We start from the raw sequence: 23,619 nt of genomic DNA, 5'->3' as shown, positions 1-23,619 counted from the left end.
CTTACCATCTGTAAGCAGATGACGGGGAAGACAAGCTCTGCACATTCATGGAAAAGTAATTATGCTTTTATGAACATTTTAATCTGTTTTTCTAAAGGGGACATTCCTGGAATACTTATGCAGGTGACACTCTCTGACTAAGACCAGAACAATATGAATATGAACATAAATATGAACATCTTAGGGTGGGACAGGGATGGGGGAAGCAGGTTTCACTATAACAATCAATAAATTAAAAAAATTAGGTGGGTGGGGATAGACAGCATAATATTTATACAAAGAGACTTTCAAGCCTGAGGTTTCAAAGTACCAAACTCAATCTCTTGGGCTACCGTAAACCAGAGCTGAACAGTGGTTTGGTGAAAAAAAAAAAAATGCAGGGAGGGGAAGTTTGCTTAATTTGCATTGACTGAAACCCTGGTCCCTGTGAGAGCCAAGCAGTCAGTGTTACACTGGGCAGAGCAGGACACTGCAGGGTTCTGAGCCCCCAGTGTCTAACCTCCAAGCTGATCATCCTGCCTGGGACCATCTAGCATTTCCCTTATCCCTCAACTCAGCCAGGAACCTGATTTCAGGTCCAGGCACCTATACTCAGGACAGAGCTCTGGGCCCCCGTGTTCTTGGTCCCATGGTGAAGCACGTAGGACCCCAAGGAAAACCCATGATGACTAACAGTTGAGAGCAGTCAGATGTTGGGAGCAGACCAGGCCAGAAAGACACCACACAGTATTTAAGGGTGGGGTCATAAAGCAGGACTGCAGAGAGGACAGCCAGGAGAAGATGGACACAGGCTGCTTCCAGATGCATCCAAGTCACTTTGTTTGTTTTTAAATTATCTTTATTTATTTCTTGGATAGAGACAGCCAGAAAACAAGAAGGACCTGGGTGATAGAGAGGCAGAGAGACACCTGCAGAACTGCTTCACCACTTGCAAAGATTTCCCCCCGCAGGTGGGGACCAAGGGATTGAACCGAGGCCCTTGCACATTGTAACAGGTGCACTCAACCAGGTGCACGACCACCCGGCCCCTACTTCTAGGTCGCTTTGAAGCAGCCCGCCCAGACCTCTGTCCTCAGGACCTTCACCCACCATCTTCCTCCTTGATTCTCCAGACTCTGCAGTGTCCTCTCAGCAATCTGAGGCACCATCCCACCAGCACAACCTGGAGAGAGAAATGGGGACACTGGTGGAACCTGCAGCAGGGACTGCTTCACTGCTCATGAAGCTGCCTCCTGCTGGGCTCCTGCTCATGGTAAAGTGTGTGCTCAATGTGGTGTGCCACTGACCAGCCCCATAAGTAAAATACTTTAAAATCATTTTAAAACACCTCATAAATTTTCAACCTCTGCTTCTTAGAAGGTAAGTAATAAGAAACAGAATTAAAGAGAGCATTCCACATAGAATTGATGATATGATTAGGATCATTCTTGATTTTCCTCAGAGTTTTGGCAGCTCCATGGGGGATGAAGAAAAGTTATGCCTATGTAACTGAAGAAGACATTGAAATTTAATAGACTTGTCACTTCTGTGCCCCTAGAGTGGCGGTTACATTCCACTGAGCCCACTTGAAGATTACACGGACACAATAGGCAGAACCTCTGGATTCTAACACTCTGTGGACCTCTGTTCCTGTTGCCTAAAGAACCTTCATTTGGCCCACAGATTAGCTGTTCCAAGGATAGGGGGAGAGGCCACAGTGCACCTGGCTCTTCCAGACACCTCAATAAGTGCCAGGAAGACAGGGTAGCTCTGCCTCCCGAGTTCAGTGAGGCATCAAGGCTGCATTTTGTGGGATCTCATTAATATCTAAGGTCTGGGGGCCAGGCGGTGGTGCATTGGTTGAACACACAAGTTTCAGGACCCAGGTTCAAGCCCCCTGTCCCCACCTGCAGGGGAAAGCTTCTTGAGTGGTACAGTTGGGCTGCAGGTGTCTCTCTGTCTCTTTCCCTCTCTGGGTCCTCCTTCCCTCTTAGTTTCTGGCTTTCTCCATCCAATAAATACATAAAGATTAAAGCAGCTGTACTGTCCATGTGATTTGAGTCCATACCTGCAGGGGAAAGCTTCAAAAGCAGTGAAGAACTGCTATAGTTGTCTCTGTCTATCCTGTTCTCTCTTCTTTTCTCATTTCAATTTCTCTCGGTCCTATAAAATAAAATAAATAAACCATTATAGTAAAATTAATGTAAACAATGTTGGGGGGAAGTGAAATGGACAGAAGATCCCAACAATCTGAAACAGTGCTATAAAGAAAGAAGGAAATAGTCTTCCTCATTATACATAAAAATATATATATATATTTGGGAGTCAGGCGGTAGCACAGTGGGTTAAGCGCAGGTGGCGTGAAGCGCAAGGACCGACTTAAGGATCCCAGTTCGAGCCCCTGGCTCCCCACATGCAGGGGTGTCACTTCACAAGCGGTGAAGCAGATCTGCAGGTGTCTGTCTTTCTCTCCTCCTGTCTTCCCCTCCTCTCTCCATTTCTCTCTGTCCTATCCAACAATAAAAATATCAATAACAACAATAATAACTATAACAAAAACAACAAGGGCAACAAAAGGGAATAAGTAAAGAAATAAATATAAAAAAATATTTTAAATATATATATATATTTTTGAGGGCAGGTCATGGCCCACCTGGTTGAATGAATATGTTACAATTTGAAGGATTCCAGGTTCAATTCCCTGGTCCTCACCTACATGGGAGAAAGCTTTGCAAGTGGTGAAGTACTGTTATAGATGTCTCTGTTTGTGTCTCCTTCTTTATCTCTCTTCCCCCTCTCAATTTCTGGATGTCTCCATCCAATAAGTAAAGATCGTAAAATTTTAAGTATTATTTTGTTATTATAAATGTTGCTATTGCAATTTCTCAGTGCCAGCACTATGAATCTACCAGTGTCCTTTTCCTCCTCCCCCCCTTTTTAAAATCTATTTCATTCAATAAGATAGAAATTGTGAGGAAAGGAGGAGATAGAGAGAGAAAGATACACACCTGCAGTCCTGCTTCACCACTCATAAGCTGTTGACTCTGCAGGCAGGACATGGGGCTTGAACCCAGGTTCCTGTGCATGCTAATGTGTGTGCTTAACTGGGTGCATCAGTGCCTGCTCCCCTTCATTCTACATTTACTGAAACTATGGGCCTTGAAAGGGCAAAACAATCGGTGCTAAACAGGACATGGGTGGAGGCTGCAGGGCGCTGAGCAACAGTGTTCAACTCCCAGCCTCATCACCCTGTCTGGTGTCGTTCAGTTTTTCCTGATTCCACAACCCAGGATAAGGTTCTGTTGCCAGAGCCAGAACCCTCACTCAAGGATAGAGCAGGACTCAACTCCAGCTGATATGAGGAGAATCAGTTCAACCCCAGGGGAAGCCATGCTGGAGGTTGAGGGCAGAATCTGATGTCCAGTCTACCTAAAAGGAGACAAGATAGATGCTAGGGAAGCCTTTCTGCAGTCTTAGCCTGGGCTCCTATCAGGATGTGGAGGACTCAGCCAGAGACTTTGGCTTCAAGGCTGCTTCCAACTACATTCCTGCATCTTTGAAGCAGCCCCTCCACCTGCCAGCCCTAGGGACCCACAGTCACCACCCCGTGCATGGCTCCTGGCTCTCAGCAGCATTCTTCTGCTGGTCAGAGTCATCTTTCCATGAGCAGCTCCTTAAGAAGAGAAACAGGAATTCTGGTGGCTCATGGGTGCATTATCTGCTGTCTGAAAAGAGTAGTTTCTTTTTTTTTTTTTTAATTTAATGCTTTATAATCAAACTTACCTTGTTTTCCAACAAGATTATTGCTTCATTATATACAAATAGTACCATCAGTGGAGAAAGCATTGGGCTCTCAAACATGAGGTCCTGCGTTCAATCCCTCAAAACATATGTACCAAAGTGATGTCTGGCTCTTTCTCTCTCGCCTCCTTCCTCATTAATAAATATATATTTTTAAATAGTACCATCAAATGCATTGTTCTGGAAAAACTAAGATAGTAGTGTTGGTCTGGACCTTTGCAATTACTACTTCTCCACTGCCAATTATTTCCAGGAATATCACTAAGTACTGTGACCAGGGATGGCTGCAAGCATTTACATTATAATGAATTAAGATATTAGTGCTATATTTGAATTACATGATTTTTACCTAGACATTCTCATAAAATCAGATATTATACCTGAAGACTGGCCTATTTATAATCAGGTATTACAGGAAAAAAAGAAATATGTCATGCTCTTATCAATAGTTAATAACTTAATGGGTAGTTTAACCCAGTAGTATTGCTGTAAGTAATTTCCCCTTCTATTGCTATTCTTTTTTTTCCTTATATTTATTTTCCCTTTTGTTGCCCTTGTTTTTTATTGTTGTTTTTTAGTTGTTATTGTTGTTCATGTTGTTGTTGTTAGATAGGGCAGAGAGAAATGGAGAGAGGAGGGGAAGACAGGGAGAGAAAAAGAGAGACACCTGCAGACCTGCTTCACCGCCTGTGAAGTGACTCCCCTGCAGATGGGGAGCCTGGGGCTTGAACCGGGATCCTTATGCCGGTCTGCGCTTTGCGCCACCTGCGCTTTGCGCCACCTGCGCTTAACCCACTGCGCTACCGCCTGACTCCCCTCTATTGCTATTCTTAGAAGTTGTTAATTAAAGTCTTATATCTATGAAGAATTTAAAGCAACTGTGCTAGATTAAGTTGTTTCATACTAGCTTAAGTGTTCTATTTTTACTCCTTGATAGGTTTTGTATTTTACTTTTTTTTTTTTTTTTTTACCAGAGCACTGATTAGTCCTGCCTTATGGTGGTGAGGAGGCCTGAACCTGGGACTTTGGAGCTTCAGGTTTAGCAGTCTGTTTTCATAACCATTATGCTATCTATCCTACCCTCCTTGATACGAGTTTAGGTATTATTATTATTATTATTGTTTACTACAGCACTGCTCAGACCTGCCTTACAGGGGATTGAACCTGAGACTTTGGAGCCTCAGGCATAAGAAACTCTATCAAAACCATTATGCCTCTACTCCCACAATTTCATGTATTTTTCATATGCTTCCTCACTCATTAGATCATCCAGTTCTGAAGGATGACTCCCTATCATCTTGATCAGCCACCCATCTGTATAATAAGATTTATTAATGAGTCCTGGATTTTCTCCAGGAGTCCCATTAATTTCAGTTACTTTATCCTGGTAGAGGTGTGTGTTGGAGGGCAGCTTAGGGAAAGCAGCACCTCTCCCTCTGCATCATGGAGGAAACTAGAGGGACAGAGGCAGAAGACAGAAGCCCAGCACTACCTCCCTACCAGACTGCAAAAAAAAGTCACAAAATGCTGATGTGGGATCACCTAAAGACACACCTCCTGAGGCTCCTGCCCTTCCCCCAAGAAACTTTAGAGCTTGCAAGACCAGGATGCTCTGGCCTTCCTCTCTCTTTGTCTCAGTGTAGCCATGCTACATGGCTTGTGCTTCCTTTTTTCCTGTCCTTTTTTCCTCCCAGTAATTTTTCATCACCCTGAAATATGACTGGCTCCCTTGCAATTTCCCTGTCAGAGTCAGTCTGGAATCCCTCCAGGAGGGAACAAGAATGGCCCCAGTTAGCTACTCCCTCCCTCTTAACAGTGAGTCTAGTTCAGTAGCAGCTTGTGCACTTTGCAAAGTACCAAAGTCATGTGTTCCATTTGGTCTCAAGTCAGGTAGATTACACTAAGCCACATCTCCCAAAGCTTCCTGGGCAACACTGCTGAAACCCACAGTTCCAGTACCATTTTCTATTGCCATCCATTCTTATTTGTCTGTGGACTTACCTACAGAGACAGGTCTCAGAGTTCGCAGGACTGGAAGCCAGCACCCTCAGGGTCAAAGGAGCTCACTGCACTCCTGGAGTCAGGTTGTGATCAGGCTCAGTCATCTGCACAGCGAACAGCACCAAGTTCTCAGGGTGCTGGGTCACAATATTGTGTGACATATGGCAACCAGCAGAAAAGAGAGTGAGCATGAGTAAGCTAAGTATGTGAGAAAGCTGGTGGAAGTGTAGGTTTTTAGCTGTTGAATCTTCTAGAGGATTACTGAAGGGAAAGATGCAGCCATTTCTGGCTTTAGTGGTTCTCCAGGCACACCCCCTAGAGAAGCTGATAGGACATTGTTCTCGTCACTTAGAAATCTCTGATGTTGATTGGGTCTAAATATTATCCAATCAGAAGAGGAGGTGTGTGCCTGGCAAGGGCTTCATCCAATAAATGCTGAGACAGTGGGCATGAACCAATCTGGGCTGCTGGTGGGTGGTGCAGACAGTCCAGGAAGTAAGACACTTGGGGAAGTGAGACCCACTAGCCATCCGTCCCGTGTTTCTGTGTCCCCCGCTTTACTCTGTGTTGCTCTCAGTTTCTGCTCATTTGGACTTTGGAGAGGAGACGTCAGGAAGTTCAGCACTGGATGGAATATCGTAAGTGTGTCTCATTGAGGCTGAGATTGGGAGGGGTCGCTTGAGTCTTCCCAAAATATTCTGTACAAAAATAATGAACTTAAAAATTTTTTTCTTTATTGGGGAATTAATTCTTCTTCTAGCGTTTGCCCTTCTTCCGTAGCCAGTCAACAGCGTCAGGTTGAGCCTGATGTCAAGTTTCGAGACCTCCTTTGAATCTGGAGAGGTGGCAAGTCGTTGACTATGTGGGTAATTAATGTTCAAAAATAATAAACGTAAGCCAGAGCTGAGCAGTGCTCTGGTTAAAGAAAAAAATTTTTAAAGGGTGGGGTTATACCATAATGGTTATGCAAAATGACTTTCATGCCTGAGGCTCTCAAGACCCAGGTTCAATCCCCCACACCACCATAAGCCAGAGCTCAGCAGTGCTCTGGTTAATAATAATAATAATTCTTTTGCAATAGTTGTCTATATTCTTTATGCAATTAAAGTTGGAGGACTTTGTGTTATTGATATGAAAGTGTCCAGGAATCTTTTGGTATCCATTTCTTCCTTCCTTTCTTGCTTTCTTTCTTTCATTCTTTCTCTCGTTCTTTCTTTTTTTATCCATTTCTTTTTTAACAGTGTAGCTGAGTTTCTCAGCACAGTGCCTCCAGGAATGGAGCAGGTAATTCTGCAGCACTAACAAAGATCTTGTTACAGTACCAAATTATGTAGCTCATGATTAAACAACAGGATCAGCTTTTTTTTTTTAGGTTCAGTTTTTAAGTTAATTAATTTATTAAGTTAAAAGAAAATTGCAAGATCACATTTTTAAGTTTAATGAATTATAATATGAATAAGTAGATAAAATTAAATTAATTAACCCATAATACTTTATAGCTACTATGTTCATTAGCAGTTGAGAAGTTTACATACCACTCAGCCCAGACTTCCATTTAGGATTAGAAATGAATATATATATAGATAGATAATCGGGTAAATAGTATAATGATTATGCATAAAAACTCTCATACCTCAGTGTACAATTCTCCACGTGCAAAATTCTCTAACCTGTGGTTTTTTGTAGTGTTCCATAAGTGGTCAAATGTCTGCTAATACTTTCCTGAAATAATGGCAGCAGATTTTATATGTTTCTAGCTGTTGCAATTAGAACACTCTGACTCCTTCGCCTAACTTCTATGCTCTCTAGAAGATTAAGGTAATTGTTTAAACAATTATAGATATTGAGGCAACAGGTGGTAGTGCACCTGGTGGAGCTCACATATTACAGTGCACAAAGGACTGGATTCGAACTTCCAGTCCCCACCTGCTAGGGAAAAGCTTTGTGAGTGGTGAAGCAGTGTTGCAGGTGTCTCTCTTCCTCTCTATTGCCACTTTCCTCTTTGTTTCTTGCTGACACTATCCAAGAAATAAATAAAGATAATATAAATAAATAAAGTTAAAAGACATTTATTTACAAAAAAAGAGATTACAGATATTTGTCATACTTGGAATCAAATGGATGTTCATGTTGATCTCTTCAATGGCAAAGAGAAAGGTCAGAGCTTGATAAATGGTGGGCACAACATGAGCAAGTCACACAATTCAGGGACATCTTTGAACCTATCCCAACTAATACTATATATGTGCTTAATTCTTTTTGAGGCCCAGACATTAGGCCCTGAAAAGAAACATATATTTTGCTTGTTTTCTTAAAGTTGTATGTCTTTTTAAAAAAATTATTTATTTATTTTACCTTTTGTTGCCCTCGTTTATTATTGTTGTTGTTATTGATGTGGTCATTGTTGGATAGGACAGAGAGAAATGGAGAGAGGAGGGGAAGACAGGGGGAGAGAAAGATAGACACCTGCAGACCAGCTTCACTGCCTGTGAAGTGACTCTACAGGTTGGAAGCCGGGGACTGGAACTGGGATCTTTACGTTGGTCCTTTCGCTTTGTGCCAGGTGTGCTTAACCCACTGAGCTACTGCCCAAATCCCGTCTTTTTTTTTATTATTATTAAATTAAAATAGGGGGCCAAATGGTGGCACACCAGGTTAGTTCATAGTAGAAAATGTAAGGACTCACTCAAGGATCCCAGTTTGAAATCCTGACTCAAAAACTGTATTTTTCATTTATTTTCATTTTTTTTCTAATTAACTCCTAGATATATTTTCTCATCCCAATTTCACTGCATATACATTTGTGTTGAATCTTGAGAGGCCACAGAGCAGAACATCAGATAAAATGTCCCATAAATAAATCTAGTAGCACAAGTACAGATATATCAGTTAACAATTTAATGTCACACTCTAATATATATATATATATATATATATATATATATATATATATATATATACACATATATATTTGTTCAAAGATGTTGTGTTAGCTTTTCAATAATACATAACAGAGGTATTTTTTTTTCCTTTCACCAGTATAATTCTCAGCTCTAGTTTATAATGGTGCGTGGAGATTGATCTGGAACTTTACACCTTCAATAAAGCGATTCTCTTTGCATAATTTTATGCTACCGCCCCTGCCCCAGCATTCTTTTTAAAGAGGTAAATATTTAATAAGCATGCTGACCACCATGGTTGGTTTTGTTGTCTATATTTAATTTTATTTCTCATCTATATTACAATAATGGTTTACAAGATGATAAGATTACAGGGCTGTAGTTTCAAATCATACCTACTGCCACATTTCTGTATTTCCAAATGCTGAAATTCATGTTTAACCCCTGGATAACCACCATAGTATTATACACATACTTTGCCCTATGTTTGAACTATATAAAGAATGCAGATATATAAACTAAGCATGCTGAAACTTTAAATTGTACTCTTCTTAAGTAGTCAGAATTCTCAATGCTGTGTTCCAGGAGGTGGCACAGTGATAAAAGCTTTGAACTCTCATGCATGAAGTCCAGAATGCAATCCCCAGAAGTACATGTGCCAGAGTGATGTCTCGTTCTTTCTCTCTCCTCCTGTTGTTCTCATAAATAATAAAATCTTAAAAAAAAAAAAGAATTCACAATGCTATGTGATCTTCACTGTTGGCAGAATATGTCATCTCCTAAAGAAATCCCACCACATTGTCTGCTTTTCTCTCTGTTTATATGCTGTGTTGTTTTTCTAGAAGAAAAATTCTATTGATACTTTTTATCTCCAACACTCCAGTTATTTGATGGAGTGACTACTTATTTATTTATTTTTGGTTGTGTACCCCCATAGAGATCTTTTAAAAAATGCTATTTTATAGGATAGAGAGAAATTGAGAGGGGAGGCAGATGTGGGAGACTGTAGCACCACTTAATCACTCATAGAGTTTCCGTCCTGCTGGTGGGCCCCTGGAGTTTAAACTCCATTCCTTTCACAGGGCAACATGTGCCCTTATATGGGTTCTCCACTTGCTCAGCACCCAAAATTTGTTATTTCTAAAAATAAAAAAATCTATATGTTGGGAAGTGTGAGTAGAAAAATTCAGTATCAACTATGAATTAACAATCATTACAGCTAGGCTATAAGTACAGAGACGTTCACTGTAGAACTGTCTTTAATTCGGGATTCTCTTGAATTTTTGCAAAAAAAACCCCACAACTTTCCCAATATATGTATAAAGCTGATAATAACAGAATTTTATTTATTTGCTTGCTTATTTTTTAACCAGAGCACTGCTCAGCTCTACTGGTGTGTCTGAATTGAACCTGGGACTTTGGAGCCTCAGGCATGAGAGTCTCTTTGCATAACCATTGTGCTATATACCCCCACCCTAGAATAGTATTTCTTATGAAACCTCAGCCAGGAAGAGCAGGCCCCCATAGTTCTGTAACATCCCATGGGTATAAAAACTTTCACCCTGGCGCAGATACTCTCATTCTTCCTGAGACAATTCTAAGGCCACACCCATGAAAGTCAGTGTTCCCTTCCCTGTCTGTGTGTCCCTCCCTGCAGCAGAGAATCTGGTGCAATCAAAGCTGAGGACATGGGTCATGTTCTGTGCTTACAGCTTATGAGGAAGGTCTGAATAACCCTCACAGAAGCATTCTGTCTCCTTAGTTAGGAAGTAGTAGTTTTGCCAGAACATGGAGTGAAGGGGAGAGACTGGGATGGGGATAAAGAATTGATATCTTTGATTTTCTCTCAGTCATCTGTTTTAGGAGAATAAGAAGGCCTAGGAGTTGCTAGAGGCCTAGATAGGCATTTATAACAGAAAAGGCAGGAATAAGATTAGAGTGACTCTCTCCAGGCCCAAAGAGAAAAGTGTCCAGGAAGCCCCAGTCTTCTGGTCTCTTCTCATTATTCTCCCTACTTGCATTCCCACCCTGTTCCTCTATGTAGAGGTTGAAGTAAGACCAGTAAATGTTAGGTGCACAGGTCCCTGCTGTGTCCAGAGCACATGGAAAGGGAGGTTTATCACAGGCTTATGGCTCTGGAATCAGGTAGCAGAAATCAGAGACATCACCTGAAAGGAGCTTTCCATGTCCAGAGCACATGGAAAGGGAGGTTTATCACAGGCTTATGGTTCTGAAATCAGGTAGCAGAAAGCAGAGACATCCTCTGAAAGGAGCTGGTTGATGTGACAGAGTGGAGAGATAGTACAGAAAGTTCTCAGAGTATGGTATTTGGAAGGAAATTTCTGTAGGAACATAACAAAATGAGCGATTGTTAGTACAGCATCAGAAGTGCATATTCCAGGTGGATGATGGCAGGAACACACATGAGCACCTCTGCCTCAGACCTTGCCCTTCTGCAGGCCAATCCATGACACTGGCAGTCAATGAGGGGGAGACAGAGCTACCCATCAAACAGGGTTGTGCCCTCTTTAGGAAGGATGATCCACATACTCTGGGTTTAGTTCAGTAGGCTTCAGAAAATACAGACACTATCTCCATAAAAGGAAAATAAAGTGATAGACTAATAATAATAGTGATAATTATCATAACAAAAACAATAATAATAATATGCAGATATTAATTCAGCATTTAAAGTAGAATTCTGAATCTAGTTTTTTTTCTAATTTTTTGTTAGTGATTTAGTATTGACTAACAAAAATTAAAGAAATATCTATTTACATATATATTTTATTACTGATAAGTAAATCATAATTACTTATCAAGGCAAAAAATAAGGAGTTGAAGCAAGTCATTTATTCTTTTGCAAAAGGGCATGCTGCAAACAGTGGCCATCGGGGCAGCAACATGCCCCCTTCACCCATCTCCCATCTTTTAAACCTGACACAGAACTGTCTCCTCCACCCCTGGGCTGTGCTTTAGAGCTCACAATTTCCCTGTTGCCTAAATAAGGAAAGGTAGTAGAGAGTCTGAGAGTCTCTGCTGGAGGCTTAGCAAGCACTGCATGAGCTGACATAAAGAATACAAAACTACTGGCCACAGAATTCCTTTTTCAGTCTTTCACATTAGATATGAGTAGAGAGAGTAAGAGACACCACAGCATGAGAACTTCCCCAGTGCTACAGCGGGGTGCTGGGGCACAAACCTGAGCCATGTGTACACCTGACTGTGAAAGCTATCCCTAGTTCTCTGGAAAAGAAGGCAAAAAAAGCTGCTCTTAATATATTCATATTCTTGTTTATATTGCTTCATTAATACCAGAGTCCTTGTGATGTGGACCTCTGTGTATCAGGCACCTGGTGTGAATTCATTCTACTGTTAGTTAAGTTCACTCACAAAGTCCAGGTGCTCTCTAACTGATGCCTCCATTTTCATTTATCATTCTTCTACTCAGAATATTTTAATGCAGAAACTGCTTTCACTCAATTTTTGTTTGTTTTAGAAATTCAACTTATAACTTTTGTGCACTGAAGATATTGTCTTGGTTTTTTTTCTAATTGAAGTTGAAATTAATGATTTGAAATTTTATTTTATTTATTTTATTTTATTAATTTAATTAATTAATTTATTTTATTTATATTTTTATTGTTATTTTTAAAAAGGAAACACTGACAAAAACCATAGGATAAGAGGGATACAACTCCACACAAGTCCCACCACCAGAACTCCATATCCCATCACCTCCCCTGATAGTTATTCTCTTATTCTTTGTCCCTCTGGGAGTATGGACCCAATATCATTTGGGGTACAGAAGATGGAAGTTTTGGCTTCTGTAATTGGCTCTCTGCTGAACATCAATACATACTCCCAGCCTGTCTCGCTCTTTCCCTAGTAGGGCAGGGATCCTGGTAAGCAGGGCTCCAGGACACAATGGTGGGGTCATCTGCCCAGGGAAGTCTGGTTGGCATCATGTTAGTGTCTGGAACCTGGGGGCTGAAAAAAGAGTTAACATATAGAGCCAAACAAATTGCTGACTAATCATGAACCTAAAGGCTGGAATAGTTCTGATGAAGAGTTGGGGGGGGGCAATATCTGTTTTATAGATAGTTAATAGTCCTATTTCAGTTATATTCCAAAGGGCCTATGACTATACAATTTTTTTTTTCCTTTCCTGAGCCTGACCTCTGATTTGGAGGTAGACCAAGTTATTGTCTGGGGAGATGATGTCATGGCTGGAAAAAGAACCAGAAAGCTGGATCAAGGAAGAGAGTAGCTCCCAAATATGGGAAAGGTGTATAAATATTTTTTACTGTAAACCTCATCAATTTGATCTGATCTGGGGCCCATATTCAGCCTAGGAGCCTATGTGACCTCTGCATTTCTGTAGATCTGAGCTCACATTCTGTGGTCATGAGTAGGAACGTTCCAAGCTGCCCCAAATTCAGAACCCATCTTCCTCACATGGTGGAATAGAGTATGTTGTCCAGCCTCCCTTCAGAGGATGGAACATTATCTACTGTTGTTGATCCATGTTGAGGGCAAGGTCCTATGGGGGCCCACAAAGGGGTCTATTGTGTTGTTCCTGATAGAGATGACCAGTAACATTGGAGAGAGGGATCTGTTCAAGGTCTATGCCCATCATGTCTGGGAATCTCAGATCTCCTGACTAAAGCCCCAGTTTATGAGTGGCCTGACTGTGATTAAAGAGTCATCATTAAAGTATGGTAATCTCTTGTCCTTATTCAGCTTTTGCAGTCCTTAACTTTGATAAGGTTATCTTTGGAGTGAGTAAGGAAAGTATAATAGGAAGTATGTGAGGAGAGTATCTAGGTCTAAGTAGACACTATTTCATTAGCACTGTGTGGTGTCTATTTAGGTTTTTCTACTTGCTTGCTGCATATACTCACTCTTTGCAGACTATTGTGCACTTTTGCTTTCTGGTATACATTTTGCCCTAACTTATGGATACATGTGAACATATCCTGGGACCTGGTCTGTATCTAGGTTTTGGGACATTATTAGGTAGTAAACCACCTGAAATGGAATTAAAGAAACCTATTAAGGGAAAGTCTCACCTGAGTAATGAGGCTGAAGGGTTGACATTCCACGCCTTATGACTCTGGACACAGTCTGAAGTGAAGCATACTGAGGTGGTACTTGTTGCACTGATTGGGTTGGGATCAGCAGATGCAATATCATTTGGTATGAATTGAAAGAAGCATGTAGGAAATTGAGGCCCATCCTAGAGGTTCCATGACTGGGGTAATATAGGCTCTATAGAGGAACATATAATATAAGTAATATAAGCTCTATATAGGAGGTTACTGTTGTCTTAAGGTTTAAGAGGACAATAGATAGTTTTTGATGTAATCAAATTATTTGGCAATTGGGTTAACATTGAAAATCCCTTTATTAGGATTTGCTGTACTTGATTTTTTTTTTACCTCCCCCAGTGTTGTTGTTGGGGCTTCATGACATGGCAAATCAACCACTTCCAGTGGCCATGTTTTTTTTCTTTCCTTTTTTTTCCCCCTATTTTTTATTTGAACGAACAGAGAGAAATTGAGAGAGATTGTGAGACTGAGAATAAATGAGAAAGATACTCACCAGCAGCCATCTTAACCCTGTATATATGTGAAGCTTCCCCCTATATATGGGGAGCAGATGCTTGAACTCTGCAGATGCTTGCAGGTCCTTGTGCTTGATGATCTGTGTACTTAACTGGGTGTACCACTATCTGGTACCCATATCACTAGCCATTTCTTCTTTTTATATCTTTATAATGTAGGGAAGAGGAAACAGGAATCAAATAGACTATGATCAACACTCTTAAGCATCTGAAATATAACATCCCAAATGAGCGTAGCAGATACTTTAAATAAAATGTAAGTTAGAAACAATTGCAAGTTTATAATAGAAACTTTTTTTTTCATTATTTATTTATTTATTTATTTATGTTTGTTTGTTTGTTTGTTTTAACCAGAGCACTGCTCAGCTCTGGTTTATGGTGGTGCAGGGGATTGAACCTGGGACTTTGGAGCCTCAGGCTTGAGAGTCTGTTTGCATAACCATTATGCTATCTACCCCTGCCCCACAATTGCAAGTTTATGTATAACATTTTGTTTGTTGTCCCCACAGTTTGACTGAAAGCAAACTCAGCATACCCACAAAAGACTTATAGCCTTTTTTAGTGATTTAATAATGATCAACGTAATTGTGGGATAAGACAGGTAAAATGCCATACAATTCACACCACCAGGGTACTGTATCTCCCTTCATTGGAAGCCAACCTATTCTTCTTGTCCTTTTTCTTCTTCTTCTCCTCCTTCTCCTTTTTCTTCTTTGATATTTATTCATAAAATGGAAACACTGACAAGAACACAGAATAAGAAGGGTACAATTCCACACAGTTCCCACCACTGGAACTCCATATCCCATTCCCTCCCCTGATAGCTTTCCTGTTCTTTAACCCTCTGGGATCATGGACCCAGGATCATTATGGGGAGCAGAAGGTGGAAGGTCTGGCTTCTGTAATTGCTTCCCTGCTGAATATGGGGGCTGATAAGTCAATCCATGCTCCCAACCTCTCTCTCTTTTTCCCTAGTTGGGCAGAACTTTAGGGAAGCAGCCTCCCTATTCTTTATCCCTCTGGGAGTATGGACCAAATATCTTTGTGGGGTGCAGAAGGTTGGAGGGCTGGCTTCTATAATTTCTTTTACACTGTACATGGGTTTTGACAGTTCAATCCATTTCCCTAGTCTTATTCTGTCTTTCCTTAGTGGGGCTAGGCTTTGGGGAGCTGGGGTTCTAGGACACATTGGTGAGGTTGTCAGCCAAGGGAGGTCAGGTTCACATCTGCAAATTGGTGGCTGAAAAGCATTAAGATATAAAGCAGAACAAATTGTTTAATAATCAGGAACATAAAGGTAACATAGATCAGATAATATTTGGGGTTTTCATGTTTTAAAAATCTGGGAAGTCTATTTTAGGTATATCCTATTTTAGGGGCCCATGACTTTAGTAATTTTTGCCGAGGCCTGACAGCTAACATGCATTTGGACTGAAAGTACTGTCTGGGAAAATGTTGTCAGAGTTGAGAATAGGACTAGAAATCTGGATCAGGGAAGAGAGTAGCTGCCAGATATAGGAAAAGTACAGAAACACCATGAACTGTAAACCCCGTCAGTCTGACCTAAGCCTCAGGTCTGTATTATTCAGCACAGGAGCCTGTGTAACCTCTGCATCCCTATCAGCCTGAGCTTCTATTCCATGCCCGTAGCTAGGAACATTATAGGCTGCACTCATTTCAGGACCCGTCTTCCATGAGTGGCCTCCCTTTGGAGAATAAGGCACTTTCTATCATTATTGTTCTACATTGAGGATAAGGTCCTATAGAAATCCACAAGTGGGTTTATGATGTTGTTCCTGATGGACAAGATCATTGATTGTGTAGAGAGGGATCTGCTAGAGTTCTAGGCCCATCATATTTGTGTGAGAAACCCAAGATTCCCTGACTAGGGCCCTGGATGATGGAGTGGCCTGGTAGTGACCATAAGCACCATCATTAAAGTATGGTGATCTCTTGCCCTTATCCATCTTTTGGATAAGTTTACAGTTCACTTGATCTTACAGAGTATCTGAGGAAACTTAAATAGTAATTAGGTTAGGAGAGTATCGAGATCTAAACAGAAAATTAAGTACTTTGGGGTGGGGTGTCTTTCTACTTGCTGTACCTACTGAGTCATGGCAGACTATTGTATACATTTGCTTGAAAGTATATATTTTCCCTTAAGTTATGGATATGTGTACAATTGCCCTATCTCAAGTGCTCTGGTCTATAACCAGATTCTGTAGCTTCTAGGTTAAGAAGTGTGGCACCTGAAATGGAACTAAGGATTCCTATGAAGTAGGAAAGGTTTCACCAGAATAATAGAGCTGAAGGGTTGACATCCCAGGCCTGGCATCTCTGAAAACATTTCAAAGTGAAACATGGAGGTAGCACTGGCTGCACTGATTTAGTTGATATCAGTAGATGCAATATCCATTGGTATGAATCCAAAGAAATATGCAGGAAAATGAGCAAAGCCCCATAGGTTTAAAGACTGGAAGAAATACAGGTTTTATAGGGAATGGTTATTTGCTGTCGTAAAGTTTAAGAAGACAATAGATAATTATTATTTAACCCAGTTATTTGGAAACTTGGTTTACCTGGAAATTCCATGGTTAGAATTTACTATAACATACAAGACCTCACCATGATGTATGTCATTTAATATCATTTACACAAAACGATACCTTCTTTTTTAATTTTTTATTTATAAAAAGGAAAAATAGAGGTCTGGGGGAGACCGCATAATGGTTATGCAAAAGCCTTTCAATACTGAGGCTCTGAGGTTCTAGGTTCAATCCCTAGCATCACCATAAACCAGAACTGAGCAGTGTTCTGGTTTCTTCCTCTCTCATGGTATCTTTCCCTCTGTATCTATTCTTTCTCATTAAAATAAATAAAATATTTTTAAAAGGGAGGAAACCTGGGGCCAGGTGGTGGCACACCTGGTTGAGTGCACATATTACAGTGCGCAAGGACCCATGTTCAAGTCCCCGGTCCCCACCTGCAGGGGGAAAGCTTCACAAGTGGTGAAGCAGTGTTGCAGGCGTCTCTCTGTCTCTCTCCCTCTCTGTCACCCCCTTCCCTCTCAATTTCTGACTATCCAACAAATAAAGATTTAAAAAAAAAAAAAGGAAAAAAAAAGGGAGGAAACCTTGACAAAACCATAAGATAAGAGGGGTACAATTTTCACCATCAGAATTTCATATCCTACTCCCACCGTATCCCATCTATATCTCTCAACTTCTTTTAGGAGTGTGATCATCCCATACTAGTCTTTCTCTTTCTTACCTATCTCACTTAACACAATTCCTTCTAGCTCCATCCTAAATGAGTCAAAGAATGCAGCCATATTTTCATTTATATAGAGAGACAGAATGTTAAACAAACATTGAGGCATGCACAAAGCAAGAGAGGCCTTATGCACAGTGAGCTTTTGCTCTTCCTCAAGCCACCAGCATAGATTTAATAATTGGATCCTAATTATCTCTCCCCAACCTGATACTGCTGCCTAGGGTTATCTAGTCTTTCCTTGATGCCTCACACCAGATCAGTGGGCTAGTGCAAACTCAGACCCCCACACTCAAAGCTGGGACAGGAGTCTGTACTTCACACCCCTGACCCCTTGGATAATGAAGCTCAACCCTTGAGAATATCCATGCTGGCAGACAATTAAGGGCAGAGCCTGGTGTGTGTTCCCCAAGTGGGAACACAGCAAGTCATGGGGACTCCATTCCATGGCCTATGGTAGGAATTCTAGTCACAGCAGAGGAGACACAGTAGAGTGACTTTGAGCCCCTAGGCTGCTTCTAGACATGTTCTGTCTTCTTTGAGGCAACAGTTCCTGAGTCTCACCCTTGACTCCAACATACATCATCTTCCTCCCAAGTTCCTTGCATTCTTCAGTGCACTCCCAGCAGTCTGAGCAGGGCCTGGGGAGAAAAGCAGGAACCGGCCTTGCTCAGGGGCACCCTATCTACTCTCTGGAATGTTTAAGTTGTTTTCTGCTAGCATTTTAAGAAGGATTTTCATGCTTTCCTGCTAATACTATTCTCCTTTCTCACCCTCTTAGAAGCTGGTTGTACAGCTCTCCTGCCATATAGCCAGGCCAGTGCTTGATTCTATATTGTTTTGACTTTCTGATTCATATTTCCTGGATTGAGACACGAAAGCAGTTCTGTGGTCACAATCCTCATGAGGGTGAGAATAGCTCCATCTATTTATAATCTAGGCTTTGGCCTGTGCTCTTTCCAGTCTGGGCTGCTTATGAGCAGTGCTTACAACTGAAGAAAGTCACTCTAGAAGGTAAGTACTACTTCTCAAATGTTCACAGTCTCCTTGCTTCCTCCTTTTGTTTGCACATGTCTCCCGCTAATTCACTTCTTGAGGAGGACACTTCAGTGACTCCAGAGTCTGGATGTAATCATGTAGCTGGTGAGTCTCAGCCTCCAGAGCTTAGATAGAAAAGGTTGCCTCAGAGAAGCTCCAGTGCTCCCCATAGCAGCCATGTGTCTGAGGTCTCCCTTCACTATTCTCCCCCCCCCTTTTTTTTTTTGAAAATTCTTTTTTCTTTTAAGATTTTTCTTTTTATTCATAAGAAATATAGGAGGAGGGAGAAATAACCATACATCATTGTGATATATGTGCTGTCCAGGATTGAACTCGTGACATCCCACTTGAAATTCCACAGCTTTATCCACTATGTCACCTCCTGGACTACCCTTCCTTATTTTTTTATTATATTTCATTTATTTATTCCCTTTTGTTGCTCTTGTTTTATTGTTGTACTTACTGTTGTTGTTGATGTCATCATTGTTGCATAGGACAGAGAGAAATGAAGAGAGGAGGGGAATACAGATGGGGGAGAGAAAAACACACCTGCAAGCTGCATTATCGCTTGTGAGGCGACTCCTTTGCAGGTGTGGAGTCAGGGACTTGAACCAGCATTCTTAATCTGGGCCCTTACCCTTGTGCCAACTACGCTTAACCTGCTGTGCTATTTCAAACTCCCACCCTTCCTTATTTCTAGCCAAATTATCCATCTTAGGCCTCATTGTGGATTCCTATGACCTATCTTGGCTATTCCTGAGGTCCAGTGTGCTCTATTGGCAGCATGGGGCTGCCTATTAGTGTCTTTACTATCTATTTTTGTATTTCTTTATTCATTTCATAATCTTATCTATTTACTGTATATAGACAGCCTGAAATTCAGAGGTAAGGGGGTGATAGAGAGGGATACAAGAGACACTTGCAGCACTGCTCATCACTCACAAAGCTTTCTCCCTGCAAGTGGGGGCTGGGGGTTCAACCCAGGTCTTTGTGCATTATCATACATGTTCAATCAGGTGTGATATCATTCAGTCCCTATTTTCTTTTATTTCACTTAATGTAATTTATTTTATAGGACTGAGTTTAATTGATAGGAGAGGAGGAGGGAGAGACAGTGATACCATTTCACTTCTGTGAAGATTCCTTCCAACAGATGGGGACCTGTATTAGGATAGTGTGACATGAAAGGCCCAGAGGGAGAAGCTAAATTCTAGCCCCTCTCAACTTTTAGCACCAAAATATTAGAAAAGTGAGGCAATCAAAATGAGGCAAGTAGAGTTCAGAGTTCTGGCAAAGGAAAATTCTGTTGTAGCCAAGAAAAAGCTGAGAAGCCGAATCTGGGGTGAGGGGGATCTAAGAAGTCTATCTGTCACACAATCTCACCAATGTGTCCTGGAACCCCACCTCCCTAGATGTCTACCCCAATAGGGAAATATAGGAACAGAATGGGGGGTGTTGATCAACCTATGTCCAGTGGACAAGCACTTACAGAAATCATACCTCCCACTTTCTGCACCCTGTAGATATATTTGGTCCATGCTCCCAGGGTAATAAAGAACGGGACCTTTAGTGGAGGGGATGGGTTATGGTACTGTGTTGGGGATTCACCTAAGATAAGTGTCGACATAGTTACGGAGAAATTACTAGCTATGCTAGTCTTCTGATTGATGGATATGAGGAAAAGGATGAAATAGTTCATGCTGGGCTGGTGAGACAGCACAATGGTTGTGTAAATGACCTTCATGCCTGAGATGCCTAAGATTTTGAGCTCCATGGTTCAATTTGCAGAACTACTTAAAAGTAGAGCTAAGCGGGAGTCGGGCTGTAGCACAGCGGGTAAAGCACAGGTGGCGCAAAGCACAAGGACCGGCATAAGGATCCCCGTTCGAACCCCGGCTCCCCACCTGCAGGGGAGTCGCTTCACAGGCGGTGAAGCAGGTCTGCAGGTGTCTATCTTTCTCTCCTCCTCTCTGTCTTCCCCTCCTCTCTCCATTTCTCTCTGTCCTATCCAACAACGACAACAACAATAATAACTACAACAATAAAGCAACAAGGGCAACAAAAGGGAATAAATAAAATTAAAAAATTAAAAAGTAAATTAAAAAAAGTAGAGCTAAGCAGAACTCTGGTAAAATAATAATAATAATATTGTTATGTGGAAAACTGAGAAATGTTATGCATGTACAAACTATTGTATTTACTGTCGACTGTTCAACATTAATCCCCCAATAAAGAAATTTTAAAATAACTAAGTAGAGAAAAGAAAATAGAAGAAAAATTCTCCAACTACCTATTATTCATGTTAGGGAATGCTGAAATTCAAGGAGACTGGACCCAAAATTGAGTGGAGGAGAAAGCTAATGTTATTTTAAATTGTGGACTGAGAACCATGTTTATTCTGCAGACTCTGACCCATAATGGGCATTGTGACAGTATTTTAATTTTATTTATTTATTTATTTATTTATATTTTTATTTATTTTCCCTTTTGTTGCCCTTGTTGTTTAACATTGTTGTGGTTATTAATGTCATCATTGTTGTTGGCTAGGACAGAGAGAAATGGATAGAGGAGGGGAAGACGGGGAGAGAAAGATAGACACCTGCAGACCTGCTTCACCGCCTGTGAAGCGACTCCCCTGCAGGTGGGGAGCCGGGGGCTCGAACCGGGATCCTTACGCCGGTCCTTGCGTTTGCGCCACGTGCGCTTAACCCGCTGCACTACCACCTGACTCCCGTGACAGTATTTTAAACTAGGATGTGTGAGTAAGTTAATTTAGCCTTGTATTACAGAAGCAGTGGTTATCACAGTTAAACAGTGGATATCACAGTTACAAGTGGTCATGGTACTAGGAATCTTGTCTTTTAGAAACAGGAGTAAGGGAGTAGGGGCATCTTGTCTTTCAAGACCAGGCATCGGGGAGTGGTTAGGATTACTGGAATTTCCCTCAGCTAAAATTTTCTGAATTCTTTGATTCCCTGTCATCCACAGTTTCAGAACATCTTTTACTTCATTTTATTTGCTTTCAAATTTATCTATTATTGTGAGAGAAGAATAGATAATCAGAGACTCACAGCTGCACATGTAGTGCCAAGGTTCAAAGTCTTCAGACCCATATGCTTTAGATTCCAACACTTTGCTACTTTCTGGCCTGCACAATACTGTATTTTAATTTTTTAGTTAATCAAGAGTTGTGCTCTTGCTCATGGGGTTTACTCAGCTTAACTTTTTTAGGGTTAGAAGTGGAGTTTGAAGAAAATTTATTAGTCTCTCTTGTCCCCAGACTCTATTCTCATTTGCTTTCTGAATATCACTGCTATTATTTTACCAGAGCATTCCTCAGCTCTAGTTTATGCTGTGCATTGAATTTGAGGCTTCTAGTGCCTCAGGTATGAAAGTATTTTTGTATGTGATTATCACTGTTTTAATGTTGATCTCTGAGAAGTGAGGCCTAAGTTAAGTAGGAAGACTCAGACATTTTATTAAATTTTGAAGATTCATGCCTTTATTAAAGGAGAAAATTAAGGGTTTGAATGAGATATAACAGTAGAATTTTTTAAGTGTAGGGAAGACCCAGATCTGCAGGATAACTCACTCAGTAGTCCTCAAGGGTTTTGTCCTGTTCCTGAATCTCTTCACCTTGAAAGGCTAGGTTATTGGACCTTTTGTGCATTACAATATCTTCCTTGTAGGTGCAGTGCTGTCAAGCAAAACAACTTTGCCAGTGGATTTCAGTCATAGTCTCAAACAGGTACTGTGATTTTTCATTTTCTGTCCTGAGAAGGAGAATTGAGAGGAGGAGGAAGAAATGGCAATTTCTCAGGTAAGTGGCATGTTCTGCATCTGATGCTGTCTTTTTCTTTCTAGATAACTCATATTTTAATTTATAAATGTATTTTCTTTTATGTTTAATTCACTGCTTTTTAAAATTTCTTTAATGGAGAATTAATGTTTTACATTCAACAGTAAATACAGTAGTTTGTACATGCATAACATTCCCCAGTTTTCCATATAACATTCACTGCTTCTTATTTCCCTGCATCTCTGTCTTTTCACTTACTCTTAAAAAACTTTTCCTTCCACCAAGTTTATCAATGGAACTCTGTCTGCACATTGTCATTGGTCTTTGCTGCCATTATATGTAGATACAGATATGGATACATATGAGAAAAAGAGGATGGGGGAGAGAAAGTGAAGAAGAAAAACCTGCAACACTTCCTCCATGTGTCAAACTTCCCTTTGCAGGTTTTTGGGAGATGGGGCTTGACATGGAATCTCACAGATGTTAATGTATGCTGTCTATTATGTGTGGAGCCATGAAGACCCTGTTAAAGATTTTTTGAGTGTCATACTCAGATACTCAGTTTCAACCCCTGGTACCACATAGGGTCATGAAGTGGGAAACATCTTTCCTCTCACCCCAATTTATCTCTGTCTCAATTCAGTACCAAATAAATAATATAAAAACTTTTTAAAAATACATGGAAGAAGGGGCCAGACGGTGGCACGCCTGGTTGAGCACACATGTTGCAGTGCGTAAGGACCCGAGTTCAAGCCCCTAGTCCCCACCTGCAGGGGGGAAAGCTTCACTTGTGGTGAAGCAGGGCTGCCGGTGTCTCTCTTTTTCTCTCCCTATATTCCCCATCCCTCTCAATTTCTGGCTGTCTCCAATAAATAAAGAGAATAAAAAATAAAAGAAAAAAAATAAATGGAGGAGAAAAAGTGTCACCTTGACTTTAGACTTTTCCTTTTTGAGGAGATATATATACATCATAAATTCTACTAGTGAATATAGACATGCATAGATATAACTGATTTCTGGGTACATTTATATCCATTGTCTACCCTCATCTTTTATAACAGCAATTGAGGTTCTAAGTTTTGAAATTTTCTTTATGTATTTTCAGAAAACTGTTGATTGCCGACTAGCTTCACGGGTGGGTGACAGATGACCAGGGACTCATAGTTGAGCTGTACACAGTATCTCTTTATTCATGCAGAACGCAG

At 40.9% G+C, this 23,619-nt stretch overlaps 2 protein-coding genes and 1 long non-coding RNA gene across 11 annotated transcripts in view; 1 reads left to right on the top strand and 2 right to left on the bottom strand.

Moving 5' to 3' along the window:
• LOC132535539 (uncharacterized) overlaps window positions 1-6,138 on the bottom strand; it is a 109,424-nt gene extending 103,286 nt beyond the window's left edge. Inside the window, exon 1 of the long non-coding RNA XR_009547316.1 lies at window positions 5,782-6,138. This is a non-coding gene — a long non-coding RNA (uncharacterized LOC132535539). The remainder of the gene's footprint in view (window positions 1-5,781) is intronic.
• The window catches only part of LOC103127428 (zinc finger protein 709-like), a 393,603-nt gene that overhangs the window by 306,399 nt on the left and 63,585 nt on the right, over window positions 1-23,619 (bottom strand). The gene's annotated exons all lie outside the window — the stretch shown is intronic.
• LOC107523312 (zinc finger protein 14-like) overlaps window positions 6,272-23,619 on the top strand; it is a 517,712-nt gene continuing 500,364 nt past the window's right edge. The window contains exons 1-3 of one of the 4 annotated variants that reach the window (XM_060181688.1): window positions 6,332-6,419; window positions 8,821-8,946; window positions 22,305-22,435. In XM_060181688.1, the coding sequence (XP_060037671.1) occupies window positions 22,421-22,435 (15 nt within the window). In that variant the 5' untranslated portion in view covers window positions 6,332-6,419; window positions 8,821-8,946; window positions 22,305-22,420. Of the gene's footprint in view, window positions 6,420-8,820; window positions 8,947-22,304; window positions 22,436-23,619 lie in introns of all 4 variants that reach the window. The other 3 variants (XM_060181686.1, XM_060181687.1, XM_060181685.1) reach the window with 3 other exon arrangements.

Source organism: Erinaceus europaeus, chromosome 23 (assembly GCF_950295315.1).
Source record: "Erinaceus europaeus chromosome 23, mEriEur2.1, whole genome shotgun sequence".
In the NCBI taxonomy this organism is placed as follows: Eukaryota; Metazoa; Chordata; class Mammalia; order Eulipotyphla; family Erinaceidae; genus Erinaceus; species Erinaceus europaeus.
The sequence above is the reverse complement of the archived record's forward strand: the minus strand, read 5'-3'. Positions and strand labels throughout refer to the sequence as shown.